Raw genomic sequence first — 24,188 nt, 5'->3', positions numbered from 1 at the left:
AACTAAAGAGACTAAATGCTAATTAATCCATACCACCCATCAGGTCGAGCAGGTCTCTGCCCCTATATCAAGCAGTGGAAATTTCAAACTTCTCTCTTGAGCACTGGGCACCCACAAACACTTGTACTGCGACTAAACACTAATGTAGGTGCTTAACTTCCAAGTGTCTAGACAGTAAAACACCTTACTTGCATTAACTTAAACAAATGTTAGTGAGTGTATTAGTACATTCTGCTGTATAGATCCTTAATCAAACCATTGTACTGATGAGTACATCACCAGGAAGAAACAGCTGCATAATACCCTCCAGTTAGTGTCCCCCCCCTCAAACTAAAGTCTATTTTCTTTTGAGAAATACTCAAATCTATAAAATAACATTTCATTACCTCTCCTGTTTCATCTGTAACTAACCCCAGCTTTACTTTTGTATACTTTTAAGAATGTCAGAAAATTATACTATGTGCCCATAACATAGTCTATAACTTAGTTCAAACATCTTTGTTTGTCTTTTCAGCTTTTTCCCGGTATGGGGTCATACAGTTTAAAATACAGTTAAAAATTTGGTTTACAATTCAGTTTAACATATAACCATTTAAGCTAACACTACATACTTACCAAAGCCTAAAGAAACACTTGGAATCGGTGTTAGCCCTGCCGCGCTCAGGCTTGCTCCGCTCCCCTCCCTGCTCCCAATTTCCACCCGTCCCCACTACTTCTACCTTTATTCTAGCCTCTAATCACCTGACCAGTAGTTCAACCTCTAATTCCCCAACAACTAGCCCTACCCACTCATCCTACCCCCCCCCCAATCAAATTACATCCCACACTGATCCCACTCCCAACAGCACATTCCCAGACAACACACCTCCACCCTCACACACAACCAACCAGGAATCCTAGTTGTACTACTCACTCAAAGTAGTATCATGTTACCCACACTCACATCCCTATCACTAGCTCTACTATTGCTAACCTTCCTAACTTCCTTACAAACAGACCTACCACTGCATAACTACTCCTATCACACTACTCACACTAGCCCACCCTCTCAAACCCACTCACACTCCTACATCTGCCCCACAATCATAAATCTTACAACTACATATTACTAACAAAAATGACACCATCTCACCACACTAAGAAAAACACACACAGACCAAGTTCACAAACAATTCATATTAAAAAGCACATACTGACACTGCTACAAACTCTGCTAACCTCTCGTGACATTCACTCAAATCCAGGTTCCCTCTCAGCCAGACAAACATCTGACCTGCTGATCCTAAATCTCAATATAAGAAGTATTACCAACAAGCTAACAGATATACATGCATTCATAGCCCACTACAATCCTGATATACTCACCATTACAGAGACCTGGCTTAAACCCAGTATCCAAGATGAAGACTTTCTCCCCCCGGGTATAATACACTTAGATATGATAGAACAAACAGGAAAGGAGGAGGAGTAGCTATTCCCTTTAAAAACACCCTTAACCTCCAGCTCCTGCACACACCACCCACTTTTCAAAATGATGAAGTCTTACTTTCTGTCCTATCCATAAGAAACACCAAGATCATCAATATAATATGCTGCTACATACCTCCAGGCAACAACTCACTCAAAATAGAAGATATCCTACACTGGAAAAAGGCCAATCTACCTCAGAAAACAATCCTACTAGGAGATCTTAACACCAACTGGGCAGCCTGCAACTCCAGCAGCCACTCTACACATATCAATCTATATGGGTTCTCTCAACTAATTCAAGAACCAACTAGAATAGATAAGAAAACAAATAAAGAATCCATACTGGACTGGACACTAACCAACTATCCCAAACAAAACTATAAAGTAGGCTGTCTCCCAGATGACCTAAGTGATCATCTCCCCACCTTCCTACTCCACAAACACTCCAATCACCCCAAACCAGTAGTCTACAAACTTGTATGAGATGACCGTAATCTTACCCCACAATACCTAAATACTGTCCTAAACCATTGCAACTGGGAACCACTACGGACACTTGGGTTAAACCAGGCAGTAGACTACTTCAATACTACCTTCTCTAACATCCTTAACAGTCTAGCTCCCAGCAGAAAGATCAGAATTAAAGCCAACTACGCACCCTGGCTAAGTAGGGACACCAGAACCTTACTAAAAGCCAGAGATAAAGCCTGGAAAATCTGGAAAACTGACAAAATTCCTAGCTCCAGGCAATACTATCAACAGCTTAGAAACAAGCCCAAGGGTGAATTCAAAATAAACAAAGAAAAGTATTTTCTTAGCGCCCACAGGAAATATTCAAAGAATCCCCAAAAATTCTGGCATGCCATTAACTCCCTACTAAAGCCAGGCAAAACCACTACTCCAGCACCCAGCTCTACTAACAATACCCTAAACATAGCTTCTCAATTTAATAACCATTTTACTAAATCCATTTTAGCCCTGTCCAGTCAAATAACCAAAAACAGTCTACCTGAATCACAACCCAACCTATCCCACATCACCCCCTCTTTCAGCCTATCACCAGTGCCCACCCCAACTATCAAAAAACTCCTCCTAAAACTAAAGCCAAACACATTGGCAGCTGATAACATACCTGCTGCATACCAAAAAATGGCTAGTGACTCCCTATCATATCCTGTCTCTATCCTAATCAACCGCTCCATGCTAGAATCCTACATACCCAAACTCTGGAAAGTATCTCACATCATTCCTCTCCATAAAGGAGGTAACTCCTACAAATTCTCCAACTACCGACCTATTACCATCCTTTGCCCGCTATCCAAAATTCCTGAGAAATGCATCCACTTGCAAGTGATGACATTTCTTAACACACACAATCTACTATCTACCACACAACACGGTTTCCGTCCACATCACAGCACTACCACAGCCCTTCTATCCTTCACTAATCATATAAACCTTCACAGGAATGATAACAAATATGTATCAGCCATTTTCCTAGACCTCTCAAAAGCATTTGATATGGTCTGCCACTCCATTCTGCTAGACTCACTAACATCATTATCCTTCACCTCCTTTACTATAGCCTGGTTCAGAAGCTACCTATCTGACAGGCAACAATCAATCCAGTAGAAAGAAACTCTGTCTACACAACTTCCAACCACCATAGGAGTCCCACAGGGCTCTGTACTGGGCCCACTATTGTTCTATATTTTCACAAATACCCTCAACAGCGCTACACAACATGCCTCAATCATACAATATGCAGATGATTCAACCCTGATCTGCTCCGCCTTATCTCCCACCACCCTACATACACTCACTCAAGATACCTTTAACTCAGTAGAAAAATGGTATCCAACTAATTCTAAATCCCAAAAAGACAAAACTGCTGCTATTTACCCCTAATAGATAAAAAAAACTCTCCTTTACCATAACATCTAAGGACGGCACCACCATCTCCTCTTCAAACCACACCAAACTTCTGGGCATTGAAAAAGACAATTTCCACTTTGATGTTCACATCTCGTATACCAAAAAACTAGGACACAAAAAGCTAGGCTCCCTACAAAGGCATAAGTCCTTTCTCTCACAAAAAGTAAGAGTCACTCTTGCACAAAGCCACCTCCTCACAACTCTATTATACACAGCACCAATCTTTACCCAAAACAGACAATGTGACCTAGACAAACTAGAATCATGCTACAATAAAATAGCCAAGTTTGCTACTAACTCAACCTATAGAACCCATCACTGTACTGCACTAAAAGAACTGAAATGGCTTGAGCTACCACAGCCACTTAACTATCGCCAGCTGGGCACAGCCTACAATATTCTCAAATATCCTGAAAAAAAAAAACTCATTATCCAACCTACTTACTTTCTACACTGGAAACCAGTACCTAAGATCTAGTGAAAAATCTCTCCTCTCCATCACCAAGGCTAACAATAGTGCAGGGAAAGCACTCTACTCCCACACCGTTGCCAGAAATTGGAACTCTCTGCCCCTATCCGTGTCCACTGCCCCCTCCACATCCATATTCAAAAACTTCCTCAAATTGTACCTTCTGAGTACTTGGTTATGCCTTTGTATCACATAACCCTACCCACACTGCTATTAACTCCCCAAATTCCTCTCTGATCACATGCTGGATCTCTGATCCCCTGTAGGCTTGGTCATCTGAAAGGGTACTTTTAACTGTAGAATCTTACTGGATATATTTTCTTCTCTTACCAATGTATAAGTGACATTGTCTTTTTACCTATGTTCTATAACTTCTTTTACCTGGAGAGTTTTATTAATTTCTTGTTATATTACTATGCTCAGCATACATGATGAAACCGGTTTTGTGTAGTATGCTGGATGTACTGTAACTGACATTGTCTTTTTACCTATGTTCTATATCTTCTTTTACCTGGAGAGTTTTATTAATTTCTTGTTATATTACTATGCTCAGCATACATGATGAAACCTGTTTTGTGTAGTATGCTGGATGTACTGTAACTGACATTGTCTTTTACCTATGTTCTATATCTTCTTTTACCTGGAGTGTTTTATTAATTTCTTGTTACATTACTATGCTCAGTATACATGATGTAACCTGTTTTGTGTATTATACTGGATGTACTGTATTTGTATAACTTGATGCTGGAGCTTTTCTCCCTGGTCCTCCTCTGAAAATGGACCTGGTCCAGTCAGAATTTCCCGGTTAACAAATGTAAAATAAATAAATAATAAAATAAAAAATAAAACTTACCTAAACTAAGAATGGAGGAGAATCTATGTCTTCCTCATCAACAACAGATGGGGTGGGAGATACTACAGCAGAGTCAACATGCTTCGTTATGTTTCTGTACAGACCTTGGAGGTGACAAATCTAAGCAGAATGAGGAAAAATGGATAGAGAGAGATACTGTGGAAGACCCTGCATGAGGTTTCTGGGCCCTCTATTTTAATGCCGAACAACTGGAATGGAAGGTCAGTAAAGAGGTAATATCTACAAAAAGAGTCTGGCTGATACCTAAAGGGGTGCAGGTGCCCCAAGAATGGCAAAAGCAGAACTGTAAGCAGTGATATCATTAACACTGGGGTCAATGCAGTCCTTGAGGCAGAGTATGCAGACTATAACTGTGCAGGTCCAACTCACCCATAACCAGCACTAATGATATAATGTTCAGCGTTGAGCTTCATTCAAAGGGACTGGCTTCCAAACTCACACCCGAGAAATCCATCATCACTGAGATCAGCATCAAGAGCCCAAACCCCAAAGGATGGAAAGTTGACCCTTTCAAAGACAACAACAACACTGTCAATCAGACATTAGGTTCGACCTAGGGAACCTAGCCTTTGATATTTTGTCCGACAACCCCACTGACACCAGTAACACCAATGTCAAAAGCTAACTTCATCAGGAGTAAGGCCGATAACAGAGAAGTTTACATCAAAGGCCGTGGACTCAAAGCCAAAACTATTAGATGCTAGCAAACCTCTTCATGTAGACACTGGCATATTGTAGACTGATGTAAGCCTTCAAAAGGTTGGCTCTTGGACCATATAAGACAAACAGGAAAACGGGAACAATCCATCAGCAGCCAGGACAAAAATGGACCATTATCCACCCTAAAACCAGAGGAGGCAGAGGCAGCAGACATCTTTTCCTGGGTTCTAGAAAAGCCTTCACAAAAATATCAAAATCTGTGGAGGAGGGGTAGAAAAGGACAGTGATGTTGATCTATAGCTCACAATACTGAAATATGTTGGTCAGCTGGAGGTTAAGCTTGTAGGCTGACGTTTGCCAGCAGACTGTTCCGGCAGAAAACTTTTAGAAAAAGTAGGAACTACATCAAGAGATTTGTTTGCGGAACATTTCCAGTTTTAGCCTTTTTTGTTGGGGGGGGGGGGTGGGTTTGACCTAGAGAGAGATCCATGTCTGTTGCTTACAGGGTTATGTTTCAGGGTTTTTTTTTGCATTGGGGGAAAGCTACAGTCACATTAGTAACAGCAGTTTTAGCCTCTGAGATTAACAGCATCAGCTCAGAAGAAATCATCAATGCTGAAGACTCACTAGTCATGGGTGCGAACACTTGTTCCAGTTTAAAATACTTAAATTTATTTATTTTATCCCTAATATGAATGGGAGTGAAGGACAAAGAAGGAAGGATTTACAAATGTCAAAGAAATGGTATGCCCTTTTCACAGGTATGCTCACAGACAGCCTATCCTGTGGCAGAGTTTAATGGTAGCTATGACAAGAGGGTAAGCAAACAAAAATGCTTTAAGACCTGGGTAGGGGAAAACTTGGGATAAAAACAGTCCAAAAAGTGAAAAAAGGCAATTGTATGACCTGAGAAGAAGACAGAATAAGTGCAGAAACAGGAAGAACCTACATAAAGTTGTAACTCACAGCCTTGTGACATTTTTCCAAGTTGCCAGCTTTACAGTGCAGCAAAAGACATCCACAGTGGAAAGCCTTCATGCATAGAATTATGGGTAAACAGGAGGTTCTAGCAGCTGGGAAAGTTTTAGATTATGAGCTAGTGATTGCATTAGTCCTTCTGTTGATGAGAACTGACCTCTTCAAACCAGATACCAAGGTAACCTTGTCAAATCATTTTTTTTTTTTTTTTACTGATAGTAAGGTAAGGTGTCTAAATATACCATGTTACAGTTGGTGAGATGAAAGAAACTGCCCGCAAGAGAATAAATAATTCTACATTGTGTATCAGGCATACGGATCAACAGGTGCACTAATTTCTTGGGAGCTCTCTATCCTGCACTGGCCTACGTTTTGTGTCCTTTAAAACACAAAAAGGGAATCACCATACATGAAATTCTAAATAGTGCATTTATGCTTTGGTCATCTTCATCCAAGCTGAACTACAGTGTCGAGCCCATTTGGGATCACGCTGACTTTTTTCCTCAGGTGAAAAAGAAAACTTCTTTTGAAGGCTTTTGTACAAAGTGGTAAAGAGGGCAAACATGCAGACCCAAACCTCAGAAAAATGACATTGGTCCCCATCATGCTGAGTAATGTCAGAGAATCAGAAAAGCTCTACAAGAAGATGACCATCATGGACTGTAGAGATGGACTGATGGAAATGAAAGGACCTAACAGCAGCACAGATATCTGCCATATATTAGTATGTACCATCCAGCAACCAATTTATTATACTCAAATCCTGAACAGAAAAGGGCATTTGTGAGTAGGGTCTACAGCAACGACAACTTGTGGTGCTTGTTATTCTGCTGAACAAGTGTATGCAATTCACAGCTGTTTCTCTTTTGGTAATGAAGAGATCACTATGGGTGAAAGATGGCATGACTGCGGCAACACCATCAAAATCTCAACCTCAGGCTGCAGGTGTCCCCAGAGCTGAATTTCCTGATGGCACACCACTGGTGGTAGTGACAGGAATCTAATGGTGGGCACAGTGGATTTTGTCTAAATATTTTGCTTGGCTATAGATGCAAATAATGAGACTTAGATTTTTTTTTAAACATAATGGTTGCAGATGCTTCTATTTTTACTTTTATGCCTATATTTTTTTTAGAGAACAGCAGGGAAGATTACCTTAATTTTAAAGACCGTTTTACATCACTACCTTAGCATCAATGCAGTCTCTTGTTCACCACACTCTCCTTGCTTTGTTTACCACTCCCTAACATCTATGCAGTCTCTTGTTCACCACTCCCTAACATCTACGCAGTCTCTTGTTCACCACACTCTCCTTGCTTTGTTCACCACTCCCTGACATCTATGCAGTCTCTTGTTCACCACACTCTCCTTGCTTTGTTCACCACTCCCTGACATCTATGCCGTCTCTCGTTCACCAGTCCCTAACATCTATGCAGTCTCCTGTTCACCACAATCCCCTTGCTTTGTTCACCACTCCCTAACATCTGTACAGTGTCGTTCACACTCCCTAACATCTATGCAGTCTCTTGTTCACTACACTCTCCCTACTTTGTTCACCACTCCCTAACACCTATGCAGTCTCCTGTTCACCACAATCCCCCTGCTTTGTTCACTTCTCCCTAACATCTGTGCAGTCTTGTTCACACTCCCTAACATCTATGCAGTCTCTTGTTCACCACTCCCTTGTATCTATGCAGTCTCTTGTTCACCACAATCTCCCTGCTTTGCTCACCACTCCCTAACATCTACGCAGTCTCTTGTTCACCACACTCTCCTTGCTTTGTTCACCACTCCCCGACATCTATGCCGTCTCTCATTCACCACTCCCTAACATCTATGCAGTCTCCTGTTCACCACAATCCCCTTGCTTTGTTCACCACTCCCTAACATCTGTGCAGTCTCTTGTTCACACTCTCCTTGTTTTGGTCATCACTCCCTAACATCTGTGCAGTCTCTTGTTCACACTCTCCTTGTTTTGGTCATCACTCCCTAACATATTTGCAGTCTCTTCTTCACCACTCCCTAACAGCTGTGCAGTCTCTTGTTCACACTCTCCTTGTTTTGGTCATCACTCCCTAACATCTGTGCAGTCTCTTCTTCACCACTCCCTAACATCTGTGCAGTCTCTTGTTCACACTCTCCTTGTTTTGGTCATCACTCCCTAACATATCTGCAGTCTCTTCTTCACCACTCCCTAACATCTGTGCAGACTCTTGTTCACACTCTCCTTGTTTTGGTCATCACTCCCTAACATATTTGCAGTCTCTTCTTCACCACTCCCTAACATCTGTGCAGTCTCTTGTTCACCACTCCTTGTTTTGGTCATCACTCCCTAACATATTTGCAGTCTCTTCTTCACCACTCCCTAACATCTGTGCAGTCTCTTGTTCACACTCTCCTTGTTTTGGTCATCACTCCCTAACATCTGTGCAGTCTCTTCTTCACCACTCCCTAACATCTGTGCAGTCTCTTCTTCACCACTCCCTAATATCTGTGCAGTCTCTTCTTCACCATATTCTCCTTGCTTTATTCATGACTCCCTAACTCCTCACACAGTGTTTCAACCCATGGGATGTCAACATTTCAGGCTATGTTAACTTTACACTCCGCATTCCAATCGGGAAGTATCATCTATTTTCTTTTTAAAGCCAATATGCCCACATGTATGTTATGCTTACAGAAGATGCCACCTTTGGTCTTACTATTCTATGGAACAAATTTCCAGTCCTTACACCTTCAACAGGAACTTACTGTGAAATGGAAATTGCCAATAAGCTCTGAACTAGAGATTATGGTGACCTTTCAAACACAATTCCATTTATAAAGCTCACTTCTTCTCTAAGAACAATTTACATGGACAAGAGCTGAAGGAATGGAGGACAGACCATCAAAAAACAATCTCATTCTAGCATTTGAACACCACCGCTGTTAGACATATGAATTAAATATACAAATATAACCACACCACTGTTAAGACGTATGAATTAAATATACAGGCATATTTTAACAGTGTTAACCTCTGAAGTACTGTATTTAATTAAATCATTACGTACCTTCAAAGCTATGACACTTTTGTAATGTTTATCAGCTCGAGAAACATTTCTTGTTTCCTTAGCAAGCTGGACTGCATTCGTTTGCCATATGGCAAAAACTTCTCTAGGAAATTAAAAGAAATATTTTAGTAAGGTTCACAATTTTGCTAGCACAATACTGGAATAGATATAGTACGGTTTTTAAAACCTGACACTAGAAAACCAATCTTACTTCAACTACTGCTAATAACATATGAATTCTTAAATCCATCTGTGGTCAGAGTGCCCTCAGATGGGACCAGACTTCTGAAAAACTGCATTACTATAAATACTGACTAGTAGTTTAAATACTGACTAGTAGTTTAATACAGACTTTAACTCCAACATGATGCCATACATTCATTCATTTACTTAATCCCAGCAGGGAAAAACACTGTCAGTGAAGAAAAGAAAAGCTCCAAAGTAACTTTCTGTAACTGTTAAAGTTGATTTTTAATACAGCTTTCTTGTACTGACTTAACAATGTTTTAGAGGTGGACTGCTGACAATCAATACAAAAGCATTTTCAAAGAAAAATGTTTAGAATGAGCATAACAGTGTTTCTGAATACATAAAAATAAAGTTGACCAAAAATGAAGTTATGTACCTACCATAATGTTCCATGTGAGTGGCCCATCTTGCCTTCTTTCATTACTGATGGGTTTTGAAGCTCGTGGCTTATTCCCTATCCCATGATGCTCTAGAGCCTTCCCCAGATCTTGTTTGCCTTATATATATATATATATATATATATATATATATATGTATAAATTCCCTACTATTTAGAAGACTAGAAAAGGGTCAAAGCCAAGCAGGTGCCAATCAGAAATCTCTTGATCCATTGGAGGTTGGAGGGTGGGACGCAAGAATGAAGGCGAGATGGACAACTCACATGGAATGTTATGGAACTCGCCTTCACTCTTTACTGATGGGACAGCGTCCCTAGCACCATCTTCTTGGGTGGCTCACAGGAGTATATTCTTCAGAACAGTGGACCCAAAGGAGGCCCTGTCCCTGGAGGCCAAATCTACTTTGTAATGAGTGCTAAAGGTATGAGGCGTTGCCCAAGTTGCCACTGCACAAATGTTCTCTATTGGCAACTTGGGATGAAACACAGAAGTAGCAGAAACCGCCCTTGTAGAGTGAGTCTTTATTTTGTTCGGCAGTTGTTTATTCACTGAATTATAAGTGAAAGAAATGCAGCCTGATAACCACATAGATAGAGTGGTTTTTGCTACTGATGCACCTTTCTTGGCATCTGAAAATGATACAAACAGTTGATCAAACTTTCTAAACTCTTTTATTCTGTGTAAACAGAAACTTAATTGTCAATGAACATCAAGTTGGTGTAGCGTATATTCTGCTTTATTGCCATATTTAGGCAAAACAAATGGCAGGTCTATGGATTTATTTAGGTTGGACTCTGAACATACTTTTGGTAGGAAAGACAGGTTTGTACATAGTAATACCCTGTCACTGTGGAACAATAGCTAAGGGGGTTTTGGTTGATAACGCCTGTAGTTCTGATACCCTTCTAGCTGAGGTGATGGCTACTAAAAAGATAGTTTTCTATGTCAAAAACTTAAATTCGCATGATGATGCCGGTTCACAGGGTGGAAGAATTATCCCAGATAGAACAAAATTTAGATTCCATGGTGGCAGTGGGGGCTTAATAGGTGGTCTCAAAAGATTAGTGCCTCTCAGAAAAGCTTTAGACAGTATGTGGGACATAATGTTTGGTCCATCATTTCCAAAGTGAAAATTTGAAATTGCTGCCAACTGGACTCGGACAACAGCTGCAGCTGCCCCCTCATTAAAAAGTTTGCCAAGAACTTCAGAATAGAAGGTATAGATGCTGAATAAGGATCAATATGATTCTCTAATGCCCAAACTGAAAATCTTTTCCATTTGCTAAGCTATAACCTTCTCAATGATGTCTTGTGAGAAGATATCACAAAATGTGTTGTGCAGCGGATGAAAGATTTTGTACCCTGGATATATTTGGGACAGGAGCAGCCAAAGCTGTCAACTTGAGGGTTTGAAGGGATGGGTGAGGAATTCCCAGTGAATGAAACAGAAGATCCGGCACTGGGTCCAGAATCCAAGGTTCCTCCTGAAGATGAGGCCGCAAGAAGGGGAACCAAATTTGACAAGGCCAGAAAGGGGCTATTAGTATTAAGGTCCTTCCCAATGTGCTGGCTTTCTGAAGAACTTTGGGTATCAATGGAAATGGAGGAAAAGCATAGAGGAGACCAGGGGGCCAATCGTGCACTAGTGCATCCCTTAGGGGTTTCCCTGAAGGGGGAATTAGGGCAAAGTAGCTGCTGTATTTTGTGTTCGTGGACGTGGCAAGGAGATCGCAGCAAGGCTGGCCCCATTTTTTGGAAAATCATTTCTGCTACTTCTTGCTTGAGGGACCACTCATGGGGCATCAATATTTCTCTGCTGAGTTTGCCCGCTATCATGCTGGATTTCCCCGGGATGCATATTGCTATCAAAAAGTGTTGGGAGGACGTTGCCCACTGCCATACTCTCAGGGCCTCTCGACAAAGGGGATAAGATTTGGTTCCTCCTTGTTTGTTTATATACCATACAACTGACATGTTGTCTGTCTGGATTACAATTGTTCCTAATGGAAGAGAGTCCTGGAATGCTTGCAACGCTAGAAGCACCGCTCTCATCTCTAGGACATTGATATGCAAGTGGGCCTCATGATTCTGCCACATGCCTCGGCTGTTCTTCCCTGATAATGCCCCCCTACCCTATCTGGGAAGCATTCGTGGTCATCGTGGCTAGTGGAGCTGGGAGGATAAAAGGTCGGCCTAATGTCACTTGGTCTGAGTGAAGCCACCAACGTAGGTCTTTTCTGCAAGATTCTGTCAGTATTATTTGGTGAGACACTGGGAGTTCCTGCATGGACCACTGTGTAAAAAGAAGCCACTGTAGAATTCTCATGTGCATTTGAGCTAGAAGAATTATACTGACTGCTGTTGCCATCATGACCAGTACTTTCAGAACTTCCCTTGCTTGAGTTTTTGTTTTGAACAGGAAATCCAGCACTTGTGCTTGAAAGGCCTGTATCCTTTCTACTGGAAGCTTTACTGTCATTATAGTTATGTCTAAATCTCTGCCTATAAAATGATATGTTGAGATGGCAATAAGGCAGATTTTTTGTAGTTTATAGTTATCCGTAAATGAGCAAAGAGCTGTAAGGTGGTGTCTCTTGCTTGTATTAGTAGATGCTTAGTGGTGGCAATTAGGAGCCAGTCGTCTAGGTATGGAAACAATCAGAATCCTGAACGTCTCAGGTGAGCTGTGACCACTGCCATATATTTGGTGAACACTCTGGGGGCTGTAGTGAAGCCAAAGGGCAGAGCTCGAAATTGATAATGACTGGCTCCCAGCCAGAAGTGCAGATGACTCCTGGATGGCCTGTCCTAAAGACGGTAAAGGCCCATCTGATCCAGCTTTATACAGGCCCATTTCAATTTAAAATCATGATTATAAAGTGTTTATGTCTATAATGGCCGAAAGAATGACAAAGGTGATGCCAAAATTCATAGATATGGATCAATTAGTTTTGTGGAGTGGAGGCAAACATTTGAAAACATTAAAAAAAACAAGGATGATCCAGAAGGAAGCAGAATGGAAGAAACTACCGCTGTTATTTGTGAGTCTCGATGCAGAGAAAGTATTCAACACAGTAAGCAAGGATTTTATGAGCAGGGAAATGGAAGCATTTGTATTTCGTAATTCAATAATAAGGTTAATTAGAAGGATACATGAGGGATCAGAGTCAAAAATCAAAGTAGGATGGTTCCTCTCTAAGTTATGTCTGAAAAGAGGAACCAGGCAGGGGATGGGGTTCCTCTTTCTCCTTTGTTATTTGTGTTATATATAGAACCATTGTCAAAAAAATAAGGAACTCAGAAATTCAAGGATATAACTGGTATGGTGTTCAAGAAAAGTTGGCTTTATTTACAGATGATATTACTTTGTACCTTATAAAACCAGAAAAAGACATTTCAGTGTTGTGGACTTTTCTAAGACAGTTCCAGGTGTTTTCAAGATAAAAAATGAATGAAGATAAAACAGAGACTATAGCTATAAACAATATGAATTGGTCCAGCAATACCCATATTTATGGGGACATAATAAAATTAAGTATTTAGGAGTATGGACTGAAAAGTATTGTGTTATGGCAACTAAGGATATGTGGTAAGAAACTAATCAAAATGTAATAAAAAAATAAGAAACTGGGAGCTCTTGCTTATGGATATGGATAGCAAAAATAAAAGAACAAAATGTTTTTAGTCGCCTTAGCTTTGTACACAGGTCAGGCATATTTTTGTCAACCAGAGTAGAAGTTGTGGATAGCAATTAATAAAGACTTGAAGGATTTTATTTGAGAGAGTAAGAGGGAAAGAGTCAAGTGGGATAAGTTGAACCTCCCAAAAGAAAAAGAAGGGTCAGGATTACTGGATTTGAAGGGATAATTCAGACCTACACAGTTAAGGCTCTTATACATAACACATGCAGAAAGCTACAATTCTAAATGGAAAGGGATGATGATGAAGCGGGGGGATAATTCAAGACACAAGGAAAGAATGGGATTTTTGAGGCAGATCCTAAAGGAGAATAACAACGGTCATACAGAATATTGTATTCATAAAGTAGCAGAACGTATACTATGAACTAAATCAAGAAATGAAATTGCGCTAATAAGGATGACTGCAATCAGAGGTACAGAGAATAGACAAGAGGTGACTGAAATTTACTGAAGGAAGCTGGCAAAGGAATCAAGGCATTGGAAACAAATAACTAAAGAAATAAAGGTAACAGAATGTAAAGAGGCCAAGAAAACATTTGGTTTGAAGGCTAGTAATTGCCTTTCCTATCAGGGACTGATATCAGAATATAGACACAGAGAAAGGAATAAGGGAACCCTAAATGAAAGACATGCATAGATTGAGTTTTTATTTGAATCTAGAACATAGTCTGCTGTTAAAAAGGGATAGTTAGTTGGGCATATAAAATATTGCACAATAACTATGGGAATCAAGCAGAAGAAGTCAGAAAGGATTGGGAAGAGAGATTAGATATGCAATTCACAAAGCAACAATGGGAGGACATATGTATGGCTCCCAAATGTGCAACAAAATCTAGAAGTTTTATGATTTTTGTATGTGGTAACATTCACACAAACTTTTACACCAAGCAGACTCCAAAGAATTTGTCTTCAACTGGATGGCAAATGGTGGTGATGTGATGGGGAAGAAAGAGGTAACTGGGAACATGTGTTTTGGAATTATAATGAGTTGGCAACCTTAAAAATTCCCTACAGGGTATTCTGTTAGGGATACTAGGCCAGCAAGTAAGTGTAACTAAGTAAATTATTTTTGAGCTGGGATACATGATCTGAATTGCCTAGACACAGTAAGGCCTTCTGGTGGCTGTAAAAATCAATTACTAGAAAATGGAAATCAAACTCGAAATCGACTATACTTCAATCCTCAATATGGTAACAGAGATAAAAAAATGGGGGTGGAATCTTTAGATTGTAGGAGTAAATTAAATAGAAAAAATAGGAATTGTGGGAACAATACATGCAGAAAAATGTTTTGGAAAATGATTGAGGTTTAAGAGAAGGCATGAAATGAATAATTATGTAATGTTGTCTAGATTATAGGATATATATCAATATATGTGATGTATAATAAGAAGTTATGTCTTACCATAACGTTCCATGTTAGTTGTCTTCTTCTCGCCTTCTTTCTTGCTGGATGGGTTCGGAGCCGATCCTCGGCTCCGACTCGGCCAATACTAAAGCTCGAGAGCTAACTTTACCGGCTCGAGGCAGGCCTATATCCCACAATACCATGCGCTAACTCCCCAGATCTCGTTTGGAAGCTAAGACATAGTATAAATAGTAATATTATAATGATAATATTATAATCCTCTTTTACTAGTACAGATTACCTGCTAGTAACACTAAGGATACAAGGAAAAGACGCAACATATTGTATCTCCAGAAATGGAAGGACTCAGAACCTCGAGTCTATCCAGGCTAGGGGGCAGGAGGGAGGGACGCAAGAAAGAAGGCGAGAAGAAGACAACTAACATGGAACGTTATGGTAAGACATAACTTCTTAATGTTAAGTTGTCATTCTCGCCTTCATTCTTGCCGGATGGGACAGCGTCCCTAGCATCTTAGTCCTGGGTGGCTCAATGAAACAGACTCCTGAGTACAGTGGAACCAAAATCAGCTCTATTTCTGGAGGCTAAATCAAGCTTGTAATGGGCAATAAAAGTATGTTTGGATGCCCATGTAGCTGCTGCACAAATGGCATCTAGTGGTAACCTTGCTTGAAACGCCATTGAAGTTGATAGTGCCCTGGTTGAATGAGCCTTAGGCCTAGAGGGAAGTTGCTTGTGCCTCAACTCATAGACCAAGGTAATAATAGATGTCAGCCATCTGGAAAGAGTAACCTTCGATACCGGAAGCTCTTTCTTGCCTGCAGCATAAGAGAGAAAGAGCTGGTCTGACTTTCTGAATTGTTTTGTCCTGTCTAGGTAATACTGTAATTGGCGATGAACATCTAATGAATGTAATTTTTGTTCAGCCCTGTTGGTATAGTCTGGGAAAAAGACAGGCAAGTCAATGGAGTGGTTTAGATTTGCTTCCGATAACACTTTTGGTAGGAAGGAAGGGTTTGTTCTGAGAGTTACCCTATCTTTATGAAAAACCAAATAAGGAGGACGGACAGACAAGGCTTGAAGTTCCGATACCCTTCTGGCAGATGTTATAGCTACTAAAAACAGCGTTTTCCAAGAAAGAAGTTTGAGGGAGCAAGAAGCTGCAGGTTCAAAAGGGGGCAGAATTAGTGAGGTTAGAACTAAATTCAAATCCCATTGTGGGGGTGGATCTTTGACTGGAGGTCTGAGCAAAAAGATGCCCTTAAGAAAGGCTTTACAGAGTTTGTGGGACATAATATTTGCTTCTGAGAGTCCAATATGAAAATTAGCAATGGCCACTAATTGTACCCTGATAGTGGCTGATGATGACCCTGAATGAAAAAGCTACGCCAGAAAGTCTAGAACCTCATGAATTGGTGCATGAAAAGGATCTAAGGATCTAGTTTGTGCCCAGTGTGAAAAACGCTTCCATTTACTCGCATAAGTCTTCCTAGTATTGGACTTATGGGAAGCCAGAATGATATCACGAACAGGAGGAGAAATAAGGGGAAGCCTGGCTATGGCTGGAAGTGGAGCAACCAAGCTGTGAGGTTGATGGAATATAGAGACTGATGCAGCTTGCCCGTAAGGTAGGTCAACAGATCCGGAAGGGGTTCCAGATGCCAAGGCTGTTCCAGTAGGTATTTGTGCAGGAACGGGAACCAAACCTGTCGAGGCCAGAACGGGGCAATGAGGATCATTTTGGATCTCAATGCGGTTGCTTTCTGAATTAATTGCGGGATCAATGGAAAGGGAGGAAAGGCATAAAGAAGACCCCGGGGCCAAACGTGAACAACAGCGTCTTTGAGGGGTTGGCCTGGTAGAGGAAAAAGTGTGAAGAAGTCGAGGCACTTGTTGTTTTGTGGAGTTGCGAAAAGGTCGCAGCAAGGCTGGCCCCACTTCCGAAAAATTACGTCTACTACCGCTTGATTTAGAGACCACTCGTGAGGCATGAGGATAGTTCTGCTCAATCTGTCTGCTATGATGTTGGACTTCCAGGGGATGTGCGTTGCTATCAGAAACCGTTGAGATGAAATCGTCCATTGCCAAAGTCTGAGTGCTTCTCGACAGAGGGGGTAGGATCTTGTTCCGCCCTGCTTGTTTATGTACCACACCACAGACATATTGTCCGTTTGAATTGCTATAGTCCCCGTGGGAAGAGAGCTCTGAAGGGCCTGCAACGTCAAAAGCACCGCCCTCATCTCCAGGACATTTATGTGCAGGTGGCATTCTGACTGTTGCCAAGTGCCCTGGACCATCCTGCCCTGATAATGCCCCCCCCCCACCCGATCAGGGAGGCATCCGTTGTGACAGTGGCAACTGGAAGGGGGAGAACAAAGGGTCTGCCCTGAAAAAGCTGAGGGGAAACCATCCACCAAGAGAGATGTTTCTTGCAAGATGGTGTTATCAAAATGTTGTGGGTCATTGGTAGCTGTTGAAAGGACCACTGAGAAAACAGCATCTACTGAAGAAGCCTCATGTGGAAGCGGGCTAATGGAAGTAGAAGAATCGCCGCCACCATGAGGCCCAACACTTTCAATACTAGCTTGACTTGGACTCTGCTGGGCTGAAACAGAAGCTGGACATTCCGTCTTATGTCTGTCACTCTCTGAGGTGGTAATGTTGCAGACATTTCTGTGGTGTTTAATACGGCGCCTATAAAGCTTATACATTGACAAGGCGACAAGGAGGACTTTGCAAAATTTATGGAAATACCCAGACTGTTGCAAAGTTGGATAGTGTAATCCCTGGCCATTATGAGATCCTGTTTGGTGGTAGCGGAAATGAGCCAGTCGTCTAAGTATGGAAACACCTGGAATCCTTTCTGTCTCAGGTGAGCCGTGACCACTGCCAAACATTTGGTGAACACCCAGGGGGCTGTGGTGAGACCAAAGGGCAGGGCCCTGAATTGAAAATGACTGACTCCCAGCCGGAAGAGGAGAAACCTCCTGGAGCACCTGTGTATTTTTATATGGTAGTACGTGTCCTGGAGGTCTAACGAGCCCATCCAGTTGTCTCTGCCCAAAAAGGGTAGAATGGACTGCAGTGTTACCATCCGAAATTTTGTCTTTAGTACAGAGTTGTTTAACCTGCTGAGGTCCAAAATGGGTCTCCAATCTCCTGTCTTTTTTGGTACCAAAAAGAATCTGGAGTAGATCCCGGATCCTAGCTGATCTGCTGGGACTGCCTGGATGACTCTTTTTTTTTTAACAGCTTTTTTATTTCTAGCTGAGCCTGACCCCTTTGTGTGGGTGTTACGTCTGGTAGGGGTTTTGGCGGTTGTACCGGAGGGGAAGTGAAAGATATTTTGTAACCCTCGGATATGATCTTCTGTACCCATGTGTCTTGGGAAAGGGATTGCCAGGCTTCCGGGTACAGAGATAATCTTCCCCCGACTGCCTCCGAAGGCGGACAGTCAGGCAGCTTCTCAGGGATGCTGAAAGGGTTGGTCAGGGAAAGATTCCCTGGAACCCTGGTTCTGTGGACCCCCTCTGCCCCTAGGGTGGCGTCTGTTATTATTCCCCCCTCTGCCTCTAGGGTGAAATTCACCATGTGCGGCAGGCGCGACTCCCTGTGGTTTGTGGAACCACATCTTTCCACCCCTCTGTCCTTTAGGATAAGGTCTAGAAGGCGTGGAAAAACAGACTCCCACAGCAGAGAGAGAGTCTTACCATCTTGCTCGCATCTGGTGAGGGTATTCTTCACCTGAGGTCAGAACAATTCCGAACCGTCAAAGGGGGTGTTGGTGAAGGACGCCTTGAAGGGGTCGGCAAAGTTACAGAGTCGCATCCAAGCGTGACGTCTCAATGCAATGCCTGTGCCAGCGGCCCTACTCGCTCCATCGGCTGCATAAGAGATAAGCCGCATGAAGGAGTTAACAATGGAGTTCAGGGTAGCCAGCTGAGAGTTTATTTTGTCCTTAAAACCCGCAGCAGAAGGATCCTGTACCGTTTCACCCAGCTCTTTGAACAAGTCTCTCTGAAGGCGGGTGAAATGACATAAATAGTTCAGCGATCGCATAGAAAAGGTCACTGAAGCAAAGGTCTGCTTGCCGCACCCGTCCATGGTCCTGGACTCTTTGTTAGGAGGATGAACAGATACAGAAGGATCAGCTAATTCCTTCTTAGTGGCTGCTGCTACCATCATAGCATCAACTGAAACACCTTTGGTGAGAAAGGATTTGTCATCTGGTGCAGAAATAAATTTAGAAGGCCTCCTAGAGGTAGGTTCCATTGAATCAGGAGCTGCCCACGCCTTTCTAGCCACTACCTCCATTAGTGGGTCGAAAGGGGGAGACACCCAGGAGGTGGAAGGGCGAGATTCAAAGGCGTCAAGGTAAACCGACTCATCCTCAGAAGGTTTGAGAGTGGGCCAATTTCCCCTCTGTCTTAGGATCTCCAGGATGTCAGAAAAGGAGACATCCTCAGAGGGGGATCTGGGGGAACCTTCCAACTCATCCAAGTCGGTGTCCAACGTGACAGACTCGGGGGAGTCTATGTGCTTCCTCTTGCACTTTCTTTTCCTAGGGGGTTCCCCTGAAACTTCAGGGGAGCCCTCGGAAGAGGAGGAGACACCCAAAGTGGGTACCCTATGCTTTGGATCTCTGCTGTCGGGTGTAGGAGGATGGCCAGAGACCTTAACAGGCACTACAGAGGGAGGAGCCGCAGAACTTAACCTTGGAGTGGACACTGGGTCCAGCACACTCCTCATCACCTCGAAGGCTCCCCTATCAGACACCAAAGGTAGCCCCGGCTCCGAAGAGACCGGAACCGCCCCCGGAACTGACAGAGAAGGCTCAGAGAATGATGTCGGGGCCGAACTAACCAGAGCCGAAGCTCCGAGAGGGAGAGCGGGGTCGGACAAGGGTCCGATGCCACTCGCCCCCACGGAGCCGACAATGGAGTCCCGGCGCCCGGACCTCTCCATGGACGGAATCAATAAAGAGGTCGGAGCCGACGACACCGGAGCCGAAGGAGGAAGTATCGGCTCCGACGTGGGCAAGGTCACGGTTCCGACAAACTCCGGCTCCGAACTCGAGGGATGAGTCGGAGGAGGAATGGATAACTGTATCGAAGGAGCCACAGTCTGGTGAGATGGGCTCTGGAGCATTTGGGCCAGCGCCTGAGATTTTATGAGTCTACTGACCACCCTCTCGATGTCGTGGTCGGAGAGCCTAGATGACCTCGATGAATGAGTCCTATGACTCCGCTCCGATAGGAGAGGGGACCTCGGAGCCGATCTGATGGACTCTAACGAAGGGGACCTAGAGCGCTTGCGCGCTGGGGTTGGCTCTGATGATGGTTTCGAAGTGGAACCCACTTTGCTCGCCTCGGAGCCAGACGGAACTGAGGTCGGAGCCGTCTCGACAATGCCAGCCCTCGGCTCAGAAGCTGGAGCTGAGGGTTTGGCGTTTTTTGACGACTTCCCCAAGCCAGACTTGGATGGGGAGTCATCAGGCTTTAACAAGCCCCTTAGGATGAGCTTGTTACGCCTTTCCTGCAGGACTCTTGAACTAAATCCGTGACAAACGGAACAAGAGTCCTGCAGGTGTAAAGGCCCCAAGCAATAGACACAAGAAGTGTGACCTTCTGTCAGAGATATTTTCTGACAGCACGAGTCACACTTCTTGAAACCCAAGACCTTAGCGTCTTTGGACATAAGTCCTAAATACAGAAAAACACAGTCAACCCACACACTCACTCAACTTATACCCAGAAAGGAGTTAAGGGGACTGACTAAAAACACCCACGCACACACACTCTAAGGGGTGGGGGATACTAGGTAGGCCCGATTATAAAAATGAACTAAAAGGAAGGGAAAAAGGGCTGTAATAAATAAAACTATCGATAGGGACCAAAAGTAGGAAAAACTATCTGGAAAACTATCTGAAAATTAGTTCTATTGAAAAAATTCTCTTTTACTGACCTGAGCCGGTAAAAAAAGGCAACCTCGCAGCGAAGCGGCAAACAAGATCTGGGGAGTTAGCGCATGGTATTGTGGGGTATAGGGCTGCCTCGAGTCGGTAAAAATAGCTCTCGAGCTATAATATAGGCCGAGTCGGAGCCGAGGATCAGCTCCGAACCCATCCAGCAAGAATGAAGGCGAGAATGACAACTTAACATTGTTTGTTAATGTGAACTTGTTAATATGGTTTGATTACTTTTACATAAATTTAAGTTAGTCTTTGTCACAAGAGAAAATTCAATAAAGGTGTTTAAAAAAACTTTTGTAGAAAAATATGTAGTAGGGGGAGCAAACAAACATTTAACAATATTAACAGAACAATAATGATCCAGAGGAAAGCAGAATGTAAGAAAATACTGCTATTTTTGATGGGTCTCGATGCAGAGAAATTATTCAGTAGGAAGAGATGGCATTCTGTGAGTACAGTAATTAAAGCATTTGCATTCTGTAATAGAATAATATGTTAACTGAGAGGATATATGAAGGATCAAAGGCATGAATTTATGTGGGTAGGTTCTTATTTATTTATTTTACATTTGTTTACCGGGGATGTCTGACTGGACAGAGCTGTCCATTTACATGAGCATTATGGTTTACACATTCACTGATATATATATATATATAAAAATATATATATATGTGTGTGTGTGTATATGTATATATATATATATATATATATATATATATATATATATATATATATATATATATATATATACACACACACACACATATATATATATATATATATATATATCTATACACACACACACACACACACATATATATATATATATATATATATATATATACATTCTTCTGATAAGTTGTGCTTTATCAGGGGAGCCAAGCAGGGATGTCCTCTCTCCCCCTTCGTCATATCCTTTATATTTAGAGCCACTGACAATGAAAATAAGGAACTTACAAATTCAAGGATATACCTGGTATGGTAATCAAGAAAAGTTAGGTTTACTTGCAGATATCTTGTACTTGATAAATTTGGAAAAGGTCATTCTGGTGTTGTGGAATATTTTGAGACACTTTCTAGTCTTTCTGGAATACAAAATTATTGAAGATAAAACAAAGTCACAGAGGAAAAAATGGGAATTGTGGGAACAATATATGCAGACCAGTAACAAGATTTAAGAGGCAGGATTTGAATGAGCTATATAATGCTTAATTGGCAATGACTGGATGGTTTATAAGTAATGTATAATGTTTACAACTATGGTTATTTCAATGGTGTCTGTGATGTAAACTTTGCAAATAAAGCGATATCATTTTGTATGCTTTTCAGTTATATAAATGTAAGACTGCCTTTGTCATATGTGTAAATTTAATAAATATGTTTGAGAAAAACAAAAGATAAAACAAAGGCTATAACAATAAATTACATACGCACACGTGAATTGGTTCAGCAATACCCATATTTATGAAGCCATGATAACAAAGTATTTAGGGGTATGGATTAAGAAGGGTTCTGTTAGGGCAGACAAGGATATGTGAGAAGAGATTAAACAAAAGAAAATATAAAAACTGAGAAACCTGAAAGCTGCTGATTATGGATATGGATGGGAAGAAGCAAGTAGCAAAAATATTTTAATGCCTTTAGCTTTATATACAGGTCAGGCATATTTTTATCAGCCAGTGGAAAAGTTGTGGACAATAGCTAATAAAGAGTTGAAGGAATTTATACCGGAGGGGAAGAAGCCAAGAGTTGAGTGGGATAAGTTGATTCGCCCCATAGAATAAGGTGGTTTAGGACTATTGGATTTGAATAGATACTTTAGAGCTAGCTCAGTTAAAGTTCTTACACACACACAGATACATATAAAATACAAGCAGAAGATTATAAATCAAAATAGGAAAGAAAATAATGAAACGGGAGAAGTTCAAGAAATAAGTAAAGAGTACAATTCTGATCCTCAAGGAGAACAACAACCATACAGAATAATATTTTATAAAGTTGCAGAAAAGTACAGTTGTGTACACTTACCATAAATGTAGATGTTTGAGTGTATTCACTGTTGCAGTCGTTACATTTGGGTAATCTGCTTGCAGGTTGCCCTCAGTAGGCCTGATTAACAAAGTCTTGGGTCCTGCATCGGTTGCTGTCCCTTCTTCTATGACGTCAGGTCGCCAGGGGTATAAAACATGCAGCCAACACCATTACATCCGTTTTTCTTGCCCCAGATGTCAGGAGCCCCCCTAATGGGAAGCTATGAAACATAAAAACACAAAGGTATACCTCCAACAAAAAAGCAAATACACCAAAATGGCTTTTAAGCATAGTAAAGGAAAGTAGAGGTATAGCCAAAAGAAGTTAGGGGGCAGGAGGGAGGGTAACCAGGACTGCAACAGTGAATACACTTGAACATCTACATTTATGGTAAATGTACACAACTGTACTATGTTCTTCATGTTTCACTGTTGCAGTCATCATATTTGGGTAGATTCCCAAAGCTAAGGTTGGGATGAGGAATTTAAATAGCATTAGGACCAGCTATAAGGCCCTGCAAGACTGCAGTGGCAAAGCCAGCTCTGGCTTTAGAGAAAATTGGCAAATGATAATGCTTGGTGAAAGTACGTACAGAACTCCAGGTAGCAGCTTCTAGGATGTCCCTGGTAGGAACGCCTCTGAGAAAGGCTGTAGAAGTAGATGCAGCCCTGGTGGAGCGAGTTCTAATCCCCTGGGGGATAGGTTTTCCATAGTGCTTATAGCAGAAATTAATGCAATGGCTTATCCATTTAGAAATGGTTTGTTTTGAAAAAGCCTTCCCCTCTGCCCCTGCAGTAAATGCTACCAGCAGTTGTTCAGATTTTCTTTGAGGTTTAGTCCTGTGCAAGTAGAATCTAAGTTGTCTGTGCACATCCAAGGAATACAGTATCAGTTCCCCCTTTTTTCTGTGGATTGGGAAAGAAGGTTGGCAAATGAATGGACTGATTAACAGCCATTACCATCATGGGTATGAAGGATGGATTGGTTCTGAGTGACACCCTGTCCGCATGAAAGATGATGAAAGGCTCCACT

At 41.9% G+C, this 24,188-nt stretch overlaps 1 protein-coding gene across 1 annotated transcript in view; it reads right to left on the bottom strand.

The window, feature by feature from the left end:
- The window catches only part of SFI1 (SFI1 centrin binding protein), a 945,294-nt gene that overhangs the window by 908,529 nt on the left and 12,577 nt on the right, over positions 1-24,188 (bottom strand). The window contains exon 2 of the mRNA XM_044068851.1: positions 9,440-9,542. Within this exon, the coding sequence (XP_043924786.1) occupies positions 9,440-9,542 (103 nt within the window). The remainder of the gene's footprint in view (positions 1-9,439; positions 9,543-24,188) is intronic.

The sequence above is a fragment of the Protopterus annectens genome, chromosome 4.part0 (assembly GCF_019279795.1).
Source record: "Protopterus annectens isolate FY-2018-M chromosome 4.part0, PAN1.0, whole genome shotgun sequence".
Taxonomy (NCBI): Eukaryota; Metazoa; Chordata; order Ceratodontiformes; family Protopteridae; genus Protopterus; species Protopterus annectens.
This window is presented reverse-complemented; position numbering and strand designations above follow the sequence as displayed.